This window comes from Syngnathus scovelli, chromosome 7 (assembly GCF_024217435.2).
Source record: "Syngnathus scovelli strain Florida chromosome 7, RoL_Ssco_1.2, whole genome shotgun sequence".
Lineage (NCBI taxonomy): Eukaryota > Metazoa > Chordata > Actinopteri > Syngnathiformes > Syngnathidae > Syngnathus > Syngnathus scovelli.
Window position 1 is genome coordinate 2,613,818 of NC_090853.1, and position 12,835 is coordinate 2,626,652.

Consider the following 12,835-nt stretch of genomic DNA (forward strand, 5'->3'; position numbering starts at 1 on the left):
GATAACGTCAACTTGGACACTAGAATCCAGACGATGAGCTCTTTAACGCCTCCGATTCACATTTCAGACGTCAGCAATATTTACATAATATTAATAGCAAACCGTCAGCCGAGGCCCAATGTGCCCTTTAAGCGAATTGTCCCGAATAAACGTTAGCGTTTTGCTAACTGAGTAAAATACGATACGTGAGCTCTCAAAGCTTGCGAAATAAAATCAAATACGATACGAATACGATAAAAAATTAAGCAGATGCTAATTGACAGTTGCAATGCAGCAGAATGAAAATCTGCATGAATTTCCCATTTCTAGATTCTACAAGTTGAAAATATCTGGCAGCGCGAGGCAAGCTTACTCTCCGCTCGCCGTGATCCGGCCGGCAGAGAAAAGTAACTGTAAATAAATCCTCGACAGCCCTGAGCAATATTGGTGGCGCTCCAGCATCCTTCTCATCTTCGGCTCATCTCCAATTCAAAACACACATAAATAACACGGCCGTGATTAGCAATCCCATCAAAGTGAAAACGGGCCACTTTGTGCAACATGGAGGGCTCTGGCGATTGGAGTAAACATTTTCAATTGCCTCAGCATCCCGCTCATGATTGGGTGCAAATGAGGAGAGACACTCATTAATCCCGGATGGTGGGCGCTGGTGGGTGGGTGGGGGGAGATTTGGGCACAGACGACTGGCTGATAAATGCACACTCATTCCAGCAGCTGTCTGGAAGAGTAAAGTGCCTGTAGCTCTACACATGGCCGCCTGCCTCTTGCCGCATCACAACATGGCGAGCGAGGCCGACGCGCAGCCAAAGAGGATGCGCAATCTGCCATGGAGGGCTCTGCCACTCAAAACGGAGCAAAGACCAAATTATTTCGGCTCAAGTGGAGACGATTCCAAGATCGGCAAGGTAAAAAGCTTCGGCCGACTGTTCATTAATGAGTGGATCCAATTTGGTCGAATGTACAGGAAGTCAAACATAAACCCTCCTGGGTGGTAAACGTGACCAAATATTAGCAGTCCACCTAACCGACGGGAAATGTGGCAGAAAAGGACGCCATTTTGTTCTGCCAATTCTTGCTTTTCATCGGACAGCGCAACTAAACCAGGCCAATTTCAGCTAACGTTTAGCTAACGGCGCTCTCTTTGATTCTTTGTTATTGTGGTAACATCAAAAGAAGAACAGGCCAGCGTCCAACTGCCTGAGTCAGCACGTCGGCTAGCAACAAGCGCCACTACAGAACATCATTAACAATAAAACTTTTCTGTCTTTTTTTTTTCTCCCCGCTGCGTCGCTTTACACGGCGCAGTCATTAGAGCTTGAACCTCATGATGAAACGCTTCTTCACAACTGCAACGGGGATTTGGGTCTTATAGGGTTTAATTAGAACTTCTGGAACCTTTGCATGAGGAGCTTTCAAAAGGTGTCAGACTGACTAATTTGACCAACTTGATTCTCTGTGTGTACAATCCTTGTTTAATGATTGGCTAACACATAAGTGGGTGAAAAAAAGCTACTCGTCAAGCTAAAAAAATCTCACATCGTGAAGAAAACCAAAGAAAAAGAAATCACACATGAGTTCTGAAAGTCTGTAAAAAGCGTCAATTATAAGTTTAAGGGGAAGGAGAAAACTTGAAATGATTAGCACCTATAAAATGTCATGAACTACAACGACGTCCTAATCAGAGAAGAAAAGTCACTTTTATCTTTATCATAATAACCAGAGGGAGTCGGCAGCTAAAGCTACTCACAAAGTTTTCCAAGTCTCGAGTGTTTTGTAGCACAACCGCCATGTTTGTTTGATTTACCAATTCGACAATCGATGTCTTTAACTGGCGAAATCTTTCTTTTCAACTTTAAAAACTTATGTCAAAGATTTTCTATTACAAACAGATGCTCTTGTATTGCTGAAATGATCCACGAATGACAGAGGGCTTACTCTGACTATTTTTATCTTTATGATTTTGACAGTTTGTACTAGGAAATTGACAATAAACGTAATCTTATTTATGAATTTTTAATAATGTATTAATTCGCAGATTGTGAAATATTATGAAATGCGTCTTTCCCAGAAAACATGACAGGCATTCTCCTACGTTACACACGTTGACAAAATTGTTGGTGTTAAAAGAAAAACGCATAGTGTTAACAATAAAAAAAAAAAAAAAAGAATAACTCGAACTGGAATAACTCATTGAACAAGCCTGTGATGAAAATAATGGTTGCCTCCACCTAGAAAAGCACCAATGGTGACTCGTGAGAATCAACTGCAAACCCATTAAACAGCTGAGTGCTTTTGTGACTTTATTGACTTTGTGAGAAGATGAAGAAGAAAAAAAATCAAGCCTACCTCTCTATATATACTATATATGAATCTCAGAACAACAAATGAATGGGGAAACTAATTAACCTTATAAAGACAAAGAAATGTTGACTTGGGAGATTTAAAAAAATGATAGCAACTCCATCTGTGTGTACTTTCTCCTCCTTCCTCAATAAATAAAAAAAAAAGATCTGATGATAATAAGCAGAAATGAGCAGTCACGTACAACCGAGGAGCGGCGAGCAAAAAAAGCAAAAGTAGTACCTGTGATGGTTTCAGCAGCTCCTGATGCGGCAGGCCGGGAAGAAAAGAAGAGAAGAAAGACAGTTTAGGAGCAGAAAGCAAGCAAGAAAGCAAGAAGAAAGATTTATTGCATGGCCAATTATAGAAATCATTTACAATAAAAATGTCATGTTGTTTGTTTCGTAAATGCTAGTCACTGGTTGCTAGGAAGACTTTCAATCAATGAAAAAATGCAATACGCCAGTTTAGCTTTTGGCTTTTTGAACGACTAACTACTGTATTGGCTGATGGCGTATGACCCCCCCACCCCCCCACCTTCCATCATGTGCGATAGATGCAGCCGTGCAGCACAAATGTTGAGCAAACTGCTTGTCTCCTTCCCGTGATTGGCGGCGTAATAAGAGTGCAAGGTGTGACATGTGTCCTTGTTCCAATCTTTGCGCATTGCTGACATGTCAGCGAGGGGTGGGGAGGGGGTCACAGAGTTGAGACTGACAACTAACACATGATGGACAGGAAACAAAGTATGCTCTGACACGCTTGAGTGTCAGTCAAAACTTTACCCTAACAGTGTAACAGAAGGAATGAAATTAGCCAGTTTGGAGGGGGCGTCGACCTCTAATGCAAATTAGCCACTGCTCAGCTAATTGTTGGACCCTTGAGGCTAAATGTCAACAGATTCCAGACACATTGCCAAAAACGAACTACTAATTTTGAACATAAATTCACTATGGGAAAATATCCATCATAGCAAATTGCACACACGAAAAAAAAGTCTCAAGGACAAGTCTGCGAGGACTTGATACACCGGCATGCTAAGCTCAGGTCCTTTCGGGTGAAGCGGCCCAAAGTGACAGCAAGGAAATAAAACGTTAGGCTCCAGTCACTTTGTGAGGTCAAATGCACGGACGCAGTCGAGTTTGATGAGACTTCAAGCCAAACAGACTTGTGATATAGTCTAGCGACACCTTCCCTCGCCATCAGAGCGATCCACTTCCTGTCAGCTGCCGCCATCCAGACTATTAATAGCGCGGCGAGGCGGCGGTGGCGGCGGCGTTTCTCCCCCTGCGTTACCTGCAGCGCATTAGCCACAAGTTATGAGGCGCCGGCTGGCCTGTGATTAGATGTCATGGCTGTCGCTCTGCTTAGACCGGCGCTGATGGACAGATTTCGGGGCGGGAAAACGCCTCGGCGAGAGTGCGGCCGATGCGCCCGTCTGTCAATCACGCCGGATGAGAGCGGGCAGGCCAAGCGTCCTCCCAATGATGTCTGTCCTTGTCTCCTCACCTCTTTTTCATCCCAATCTACACACATTCTCTCGCCCGGGCATTTGTGGGGAGAAACAAAAGGCGGATGTGAAAGGTGCTTTATAATGAGGAGTGTTATTTGCGGATTTTTGGCGCTATTTATTTCAGCAGCGCATCAAAGTAAAACCTCAAGTGTGTCGTAGTTTTCACATTTTTTTTCTGCTCCTTGTGTAGCACTTGAAATTGTAGAAAGAAAGCGGTAAAGCCCTGGCAAATAGGAAAGTAGTAATTGTGATGCTAGACTTTGTGGAAGTAGTCTTAAATAGAGAATGGAAAATATTAATAGCCAAATCAACTTTCCATGACCTTGAATGAAGAACAACATCAAACAAAAAAAACAAAAGCCCCTTTTGTCATTTTAGGAATGAAGTCAAAAAACATCTCAAGAGCCAAGACGGTTTAAGCCAATAGGCGGCTTAGAGAAAGAAAGTCACACAAAGGGGAAGACGAAAAAACAAACTACGAAGATGAGCCACTTACGAATATCACACTTGAATGTGAACAAAACAACACAAAATATTTTAGCCATAAAGTGGCATTCACATTTTATCTACCGAGGTATTAAATACATCATTAGAACAAAGCAATAAATGGCTACTAAGCTTCGGGAAATAAAACCATCTGGTATTATCATAAACCATCACTTTTAGCCAAAACAAAATCAAGAACAATGACAAATAAAAGCGAAAGAAGAAAGAAATGTTTTCCTAGATGTTGACTGTCACCGCTAAACTTGAACTCAACCAGCTTCAAACTTTGCTAACGGCTACATTTTAACTATACTTGTGCTGACAATGTTTTGCATCCGATGCATAGCGCAGCCCCCCCACCGCCGCCACCCGCCATCATGGCTCTCTGTTTGAAACACTAATGAGTCGACATGTGCAACCGCATTTCAATGTTATGTTCTCCCTCGCAGGTAAAACATCACCTCCATTCTGCTTATGATGCCGCGTGCCATACTGTGCGCTGCCCATTGTGTTCTCGTTTAATTCGAGGGATCAGCCTTTTTTTTTTTCCTCCCCTCCGCGGACTCTCAACCAATCATAGCCATTCCACTTTCAAAAATAAAACACAAAAAAACGTTATTACATGCACACACACGCCTTCCTAACTCTAATAAATATTATCTGAAGATGTTGTCGATTTATTCTTATTATTGTTACTGTTCCGACATTTAATTTTTTTTCACAATGCTATGAACCACAGCTTCCAGTTCATGGTCCATCTCCATGACAACCCAACGGAGCCGAAATGATAATCAATCCTGTCGGTCCTCGGGGATGCCACACTTTGATTATCAGAGTGCAAATAATGCAGAAAACGGCAAATGTGCCCGGGCTTCATTTCCTCTCCGGTTTTATATTCCCCCGATCACTCGGTTATGTACACCTGCGCAATCGCAGGAGAGCGGAATAAAAGAAAATGCCTTTACAAAGGTAATAATGCTGAGTTTTGATTGACACCGTCAAAGGGGGATTCATTTCGCGACGACTATTTAGTGTAGAAATGCAGTGACTCATACCGAGAGCTGTTTCTAATATCTTTTTAGGGTTTTTTTGGGGGGGAAAAAGGGGGGCAGGACTGTGATTGGCTGTCAACCCGTCCAAGGTGCACCCCGCCTCAACCTTAATGATACTTAAAATAAAATAAATACTAATAAGATAAATAATAAAATATAATAAAAAAATTATAACAACAAACCAATAAAATAGAGCTGTTGCTGATATTTTAAAAAATAACTAAAAAACTAAATCGTAGATATAGAAAGTGAACAGCGCACGGCTGGTGACGTTCATGTGCGCTGTATTTTTAAACACTCTCCCCCTCCCAGCTTCTTTTCCATTTTGCCAGAATTCCGAAACACTCATGTCATCACCAAGCATAACATATAGTTGAGTGGATAAACGCACGTTCCCGCCCAATCAGGTGGATTTACAGAAGCTGTAAACATCCAGCAGATGACCTTCTGTAACGTCTCACAGCAATGAGTGGGAGGCTGAATGGCATCATTTAAAAAAAAAAACTTTATGCCTGCATTTAGGCCTCCCACTATGTTTGGTACACCAGCATGATAATGAGATCCAATAAAAAGAATTCTACCGAGAAACAAAATGGCGGATTTGTTTGTTGGAATCGAACAAGAAGTTAGTCTAAAATTGAGATTCACCTTAAGATGAAGATAGGCGCGACGTCAAAAAGACATCGAGGGCCAAAGTGAAAAAAATTGATCTTAGCCTAATGAAAGAAAAGCTCTCTTGCAGACAGGTTGTCTGAAATAAACATTGATAGCAAGCCGACAGTGAATTATGGCAACACACTATTAAGAGTGCTGATTGTGACAAATGCAGTGACTTCACCGCTCCATAAATCACAAAGCGAGCGAGCTAGTGAGCGGGCGAATTCCCTACGAGGTGCAATGATTTCTTCCCGCCGCCGGCTGCAGTCATGCCGCTCTCTTGTGTTAACAAGAACGGCTGACTGAGCGCCGTCTTAAAAGTCGTCGCCGCCGCCGCCGCCTCCGAGTGACTCATCACATTTCATTGACGTTGTCTATTTCGGGGCCACGCTTCTATCATTTTCAAATTCTCCTCGCAAAGGCTTCTTTTCTGCCACGGTCTGTTCTTTTTTGGATTTTTCAAATAATTCGCGACTGGAATGTTTGGGACTGCGGGAAGGCAAGAGAAGTCAGGTTAAAGTAAAGTAGCGAGTGACTTCCTCCGAGCATAAGTACAAGAGTAAAGCACTTAACATTTCCAAAAGATTCTCCAACCATAATTCAACCATTTTCACACCTGCTAACTTTACAGAGTGTAATTTGGGAAGTAAATTTGGGTTGCTCCCCATGTTAGCCAATTTGGGTTATTTTTTACAGTGTATGCAAGAATAAATAAATAAATAAATAAAATAAATAAAATGAAATAGTAAATAAATGAAATAATAAATAATTAAATACTAAAAAAATAAAATAAAATATGTGTGACTGTCATTTAGCAGCGTGGAAGAGATTTAGGAACCCGAGTCTGAGCGACTTTCGGTAGTGCCTGTGCACGGAAAGCGTCTTAGTATGTGAGCCTCTAAAAAGTCTTAAATGGAATATTCCTGTTGCTGTTGTGAGGATGCATTGATAGCCTTGTCGTCTCTCCCGTGGGGAGAACTCGGACAGGCTACAAGCTTGTCTGCCAGCATATCTGCTTACTAAGTGCACAATGGCCTCAGTGTATACACAGAGATAGGTAATAAAAAAAAATAAAAAAAGAGAGCGAGATAGAGAGAGAAAGAAAAGAGTGGACGGTAATTAGGACATTAGGAGAAGCGTCTGACAGTGCCTGTCATCGCTAGAGTGCAAAGGAGGCCGGTCAGAGGGGCTAAGTGGAGGAGGAGGGGTCCAAAAGCCGGGTTCAAGAGACAGCTGCTGCACGGCCACTCGCTGTCTGGAAGCACTCGGAGAATATTAAACCAGAGGGGCCGCGGCCAAGACTCGTTTGAGACGCAACAAAGCCCCCCCCCCCCCCGCGCCCGTTTCACGAGCAGGTAGCGGCTAATTTATGCCACACTTTCGTTTTACAAATTGTCCTCATTTTCAGCCACCAAAGAGCCTCTATTATTACACGAGCAGCAGCACTGGGCCGTTTAACTACCAAAATGTAAGACATGGAAAGATTCGGGCAATACAGTATATCTAAACTGTTCTCCAAAAGTATTGGAACAAGTCAAATTCAGAGTCATGCTAAACGGAGCACTTCAAGTGTTCCCTGTAAGAAATCAAATGGATAAATTTCTGGATTGAAATGATCCCAAATGAGTCATACCCTAGATTAGCGCAAAAACGATTTATTTGTTTCCCGTCAACATTACCGACAAGACGCACACGGTTAATTATAAGGATGGGTTAATATTGCGGTGACACCGAATCGCCTTCTCCTCCTTCGAACACCTGTGCCCATTCTGTGCCCCGCCTCCGCTCCTCCGCTCATAATCACCTCTATCAGCCCAAAACGCATCCGGGGACGCTAACCACGTCCATTTGTTTGCGCTCGTAATGTCTTTTTGTGCGCCTCAATCAGGCACCTGTGTGACACGCACCTGCTGCCTCGCCGCCGCCAAAGACGAGAAGCGAGACGGAGGGGAGGCCTTTTGTTTCCTCACCCGGTTTATAATCAGCACGTTGTTTCCAATCTACCCACACCATTTTTCAATTTCCCATTTCCCTTTTTCTCAGTCAAATCGCTGCTATCAATCAGGTGTGCGGCGGAGAGAGCCCGCCGAGCGAATCGCCGCGGTGGCGGGGTGTTGACTTCCTTGATGGAACCATCTCCAGCCCCGGGCCTCATTAGGAAGAGTGTGTGAATGTTAGTACGTGTGTGTCGATGAGAACCCGTCGGAGACATCATTTACCCCTCGCGCACATACTAATGAAACACGTATGGCGTTATACTATATAACATTCAATTATTTCTAAATTATCTTCACTCGTATGTGTGAGAGCGTTGAAGCAAAGTGTCTCGCCATTGAAACACACACACACGACCCCATGTCATCACTCCAACCCATGGCTTCTATTATGCTCTGCCCTTTTGCCTCCACTGTACTTACTGATATCACAACAGGGCGACCTATAAACGCCTGGAAAACAATCTCGCGGTGACGCCGGCCGCGTCATCCCACAGTCCGGCACAGCCGCCCGATGTCTGGCGATCGATGCGAATCAAACCGTTAAGCGCGATTCGTACCAATCCGGCGTGACACAAAGAGCCGGCGAGGCACAGAGCCGTGTTTGATATCGGGGCCCCGAGGCACGGACAATTAGAGAAGAGTCTCCTAGTGGGTTTTCGAAAAAAAAAATGAGGCGACAAATAGAAACGGGCAAAAAATGTCTGAATGTATTGATTGGAGATCTGTTCGGAATCGGAAATGTGCATCATACTGCTATTTACAGTCAATCCCTGATTATCATTGCTGTGACACCGTATCATTCAAGATTCAAGATTCAAGATTCAAGAGTTGAATCATCTTATCCATTCGCTATAAACACGTCAAAACATATTTAAAGTAATCAAAACACACGTGGCAAAGTATTTCTGTTTACGCAGTTCTCCAAATAAGACTTATATTTTCCAATGCTTACAAAGTAAAAGAAAATTAATACATTTTAAAAAAAACAACGAATGATCCAGCCCCATTTTTACGAGTGCCTATCTCCGGGACAAAATGGCGCCTACAGTGAATTCACACGGTCACAATAATCTACCACTTCCCCGCTTTCATTTATTCACAGCTTGACATTTCCTCCTTTCCATAGAGTGTACTCTTACGGTGTGCCAATGGCCACATCATTTAGACTGGACCTGCATGAATATTTAACATTAGCACTTGTCTCCTGGAGCCGGCGGAAAATGAATTATTTTTAAGCGGGGGGCTATGTGGAGGCGCCGTGAAAAACAGCCTTCTCTCAGGTGATAAATCGGTTGCCCAGTTTATGTTGTATTAGGCAAGCAAAACAAACGGCTATCAATCACTGGCCCGACTTTCCCAGCTTCTCATTCCCTTGCTCTGTCAGGAATTCTGTTGACTTGGAGGGGAATCAGCTGCCTGTCTGGAAAAGGCTCCGTTTTTGGATGATAAATGAGAAGAGTAAACCCCCGCAGCAAAAAACCCCACAAATAATTGACACCCACCAAAAAATATGCGAGTGTAAATTTGCCCATAAACTATTATCCTATTATGGGAAGTTTAGATAAACAAAGTCTATGGAATTACATGCGGCGTGCCTCAAGGATCCGCTTTAGGTCCTTTATTGTTTATCTTATATGTCACAAAATTAAATTTCCACATTGTACATCTCCGCATCTGAACTTTTATCCTCCGCTTTTAGTCGCAATTTTTTCCGAATAGTGACACGCAAATGAAATTTGATTGATTGATAAACCCATCAAAAAAAAAAATCCACATTAGTCCAACTACGTGTGAAGGCACTCTTATTTGGCTCCCTGTTCAAACGTGTAAATATGATTGAATCAGATCCACATACTTGGCCTAGCAACTTTCAATCAGCTTATTTGATTACCCAACTCACTGTGCTTAACATCGTTTAATTACCCGTTAATTCAAAGCAATCATACATAGCCTTCGGTTGGCCAACCGGCAATTGAACCATCGTGTATTCATTCAGAGACACAACACACACTTGCACCTGTAATGGCGGCGTGACAAACTCGAGTGTAAAGATCCTCAGATTACTTGACAGTTTCATTAAAAGCCATCACAGTGACCCAGAAGTTTTAATCTATCAGGGAGAGCAAGCCTTTTTCTTTTCGCTTCTTTTTTTCACACCGGCACTTCATTCCTGGAAAGGGGGAGAAAAAAAACAACAACATCCCACCTGAAATGAGATGTGGCCCCTCTCAAACACAATTGGGATCGCTTCGATTGACTGAACAGGCTGAAGAGATCAGGTGAGGGAGTACGAGGACACCGTGGGGCTGTTGGCCATTGTGGACACAAGATGGAGGCTGAGATACGCGGGCGAGGCTACGCACCTGGGTTGCTGAGATTAGGAGAATTGAGCTAAACCGACGCACAACCCTGACTTGGGTGGCCGCGCTTGTCTTCCCCCCCCCAGCGTGGGGGTTGATATTTTATAGATGTGCCGCGCAGCTCAGATGACAGTTTTGCAAAGACTCCAGAGTCGGGGACGCACGCGGCGAGAGTTCAGCATCTTATTAGACGTGAGGGAAGTGCGCTAGTGGCAGGTGAAAGAAACCGAGAACGGGCCTGTCAAACGTGACGGGTACGCACGTGTGTTTTGGGGCCGGGGAGCCATCAGCAGCCCATTAAAAGAAGCGACGGCGAAGATGCCACTCTCCGAGGCCGACATGAAACACGGGGGAAAGGTCTCTTTGATCACTTCCTACCTGTCAGTCCGCCCTCTGCGGGGACCGCCGGTTACACAACTTGGGCAAGGGGCGGGAGAGGGAAGACGAGCGCCGCCGCCATGACTGAGGCGGGTGGCGGCAATCAGACTCAGCCCCCTCAGGAGGTATATAACCATGGCGACCGGTAGTGTGGGCAAAGCGCATGTTTAATATGCTATATTTGGATTCCAATTAGCCTTGGCGACGGAGAGGCTTGTTGTGGTCTTCAGACATATCCTTAGCGGTGAATGAGGTAGCCTTGAGTTTTCCTGCGGGATTCGCAATGTGTATCCCGGGTGATTAAATGTTGAGCACATGTTGAAATAGCAGGTGGCGTCGAGATGTCAATTCGGTGATATTAGGACTGCCTGAGATCGCAAATAGCCGACGCTCACTTTGTGGAAATCTCCACGACGAAAAGACGAGTTGTCGGGATCGTTTTTGTTTGCGGCCTTTCAAAAATGTTAAGACCAGCGGAAAAGATCTGCTCATTTGGAACTCATTTATATAAGTTGGACTGCTGTGACTTCGAGACCCCGTTTGCCATTGCGCCGGCACATTCGTAAACTCCACTCGATATTTTCAGGATGTCAGTGACATGAGCACAAATCACATCTGCTTATTTTATGCGGTGAATTCATTATAAGTTATAACTCACTTTAAAAAAAAAACAATGCTTGCCAAGCAGCAGACAGCTGAATATTTAATGTCCTAACTCAAGATATGCAATTTAACTTTATTACTTTTTCGGACCTTGAAGGCCACCGTGCTACTTCGATCGAAGATTGTAATTTGCAAGAGATTACCGTGGGCGAGCAAAGACGTACAGGAAAGAAGCAGGGAATTTGGAGAAAGTTCAACAAAATGTTCTTCACATTTTATGCTGTGTGTAAGTATGTTCAAATACTTTTACGACGCATTTGGAAAAAGTAACCGTAGATGTTACCTCTGACTTTGTATTAACCACCACCGCGCCGCCATTTTCTAAACCACAAGACTAAACCTTTGTACCTTTATCCGTGCCATCAATTGCTTCGTTGCACCTCGCTCGTTTTTTTTTTTCTCCAGCATTTCCTGTTTACTCTGATTTATGATAAGCTTTCATCGGCCAAAGTAACCTCTGTAATCTTCATGCGTGGGTTCAAGCGAGGGAGCGACATAACGCGACAACAAGTATACAAAATATTTATACACAGCCGGGGTTTCATTTCACTTTGTTGTGAGCGCCACGCGCACGCACACACGACTCGTGTCGCTCCCCGTGGGCTGCGGCAATTTGCGCCGTTCAAAAGTGTAATGGCTTTTCTACATCTTCGCCAAACACCCATGACACCTCTGTAACTACTTTTGGAGCGCCAACGTTAGCATGCATTGCGCTGTCAATTTAAAGTCAACCCGGTTGTGTTTATTCCAACAGGAGTCCATTTGTTTATTTGTGAGAGGAGGATGAGAGCGCTGAGGATGGAGGCGTCGCGGCGGCCGAGACGCCATGCGGCGTTTTTTTTTTTTTTTTTCCCTCTGTGTTGTACGTGCCAAGTCTTCTGACAGGGAAAGGAGGGAGGGGAGGGGAGGGGGAGGGGGGTGGGGGGTACGCCACATCAGAGCGTCAGATCTGGCTCCGCCACATCAAAGTCCCTTCGCCAATCAAGCGGACCACCCCGCGGTCCAAATGACGAGTCGGGCCTATACCTTCGCTCGGCGAACGGATCAAAACAAACAACTGTTCTCCCGGCAGAAGATAACAAGGCTGTACGTGTGTGTGGACGTCTCCGCGACTTGAACATAATGCACTTCGCCATGACAACATGAATAATGCAGTTTGTCCACAGTGATGGAAGATCCTCCGCTTAAAGCTCACCATTGATCAATATTTTATAATAACAAAAGACGTGACAAATGACTGCGTGTAATTCCAGCCGCTCCCACTGAACACACATTGAATTATCTTTGAGTTATTCCTCCATCACGGGCTTTTAAAGCCGAGCGTGGTTTGCATTTTCGCATTCTTCGTCAATGTTGGGATTAACCGTGTTAAATAATGAATGGTTAAAC

General features: G+C 44.1%; 1 protein-coding gene across 3 annotated transcripts in view; it reads right to left on the bottom strand.

Moving 5' to 3' along the window:
* The window catches only part of cadm1b (cell adhesion molecule 1b), a 95,367-nt gene that overhangs the window by 28,045 nt on the left and 54,487 nt on the right, over positions 1-12,835 (bottom strand). For 2 of the 3 annotated variants that reach the window (XM_049726791.1, XM_049726789.1), the window contains exon 2: positions 2,584-2,604. The exons of the other annotated variant lie outside the window; for it this stretch is intronic. In XM_049726791.1, the coding sequence (XP_049582748.1) occupies positions 2,584-2,604 (21 nt within the window). The remainder of the gene's footprint in view (positions 1-2,583; positions 2,605-12,835) is intronic. 3 annotated transcript variants of the gene reach the window in all.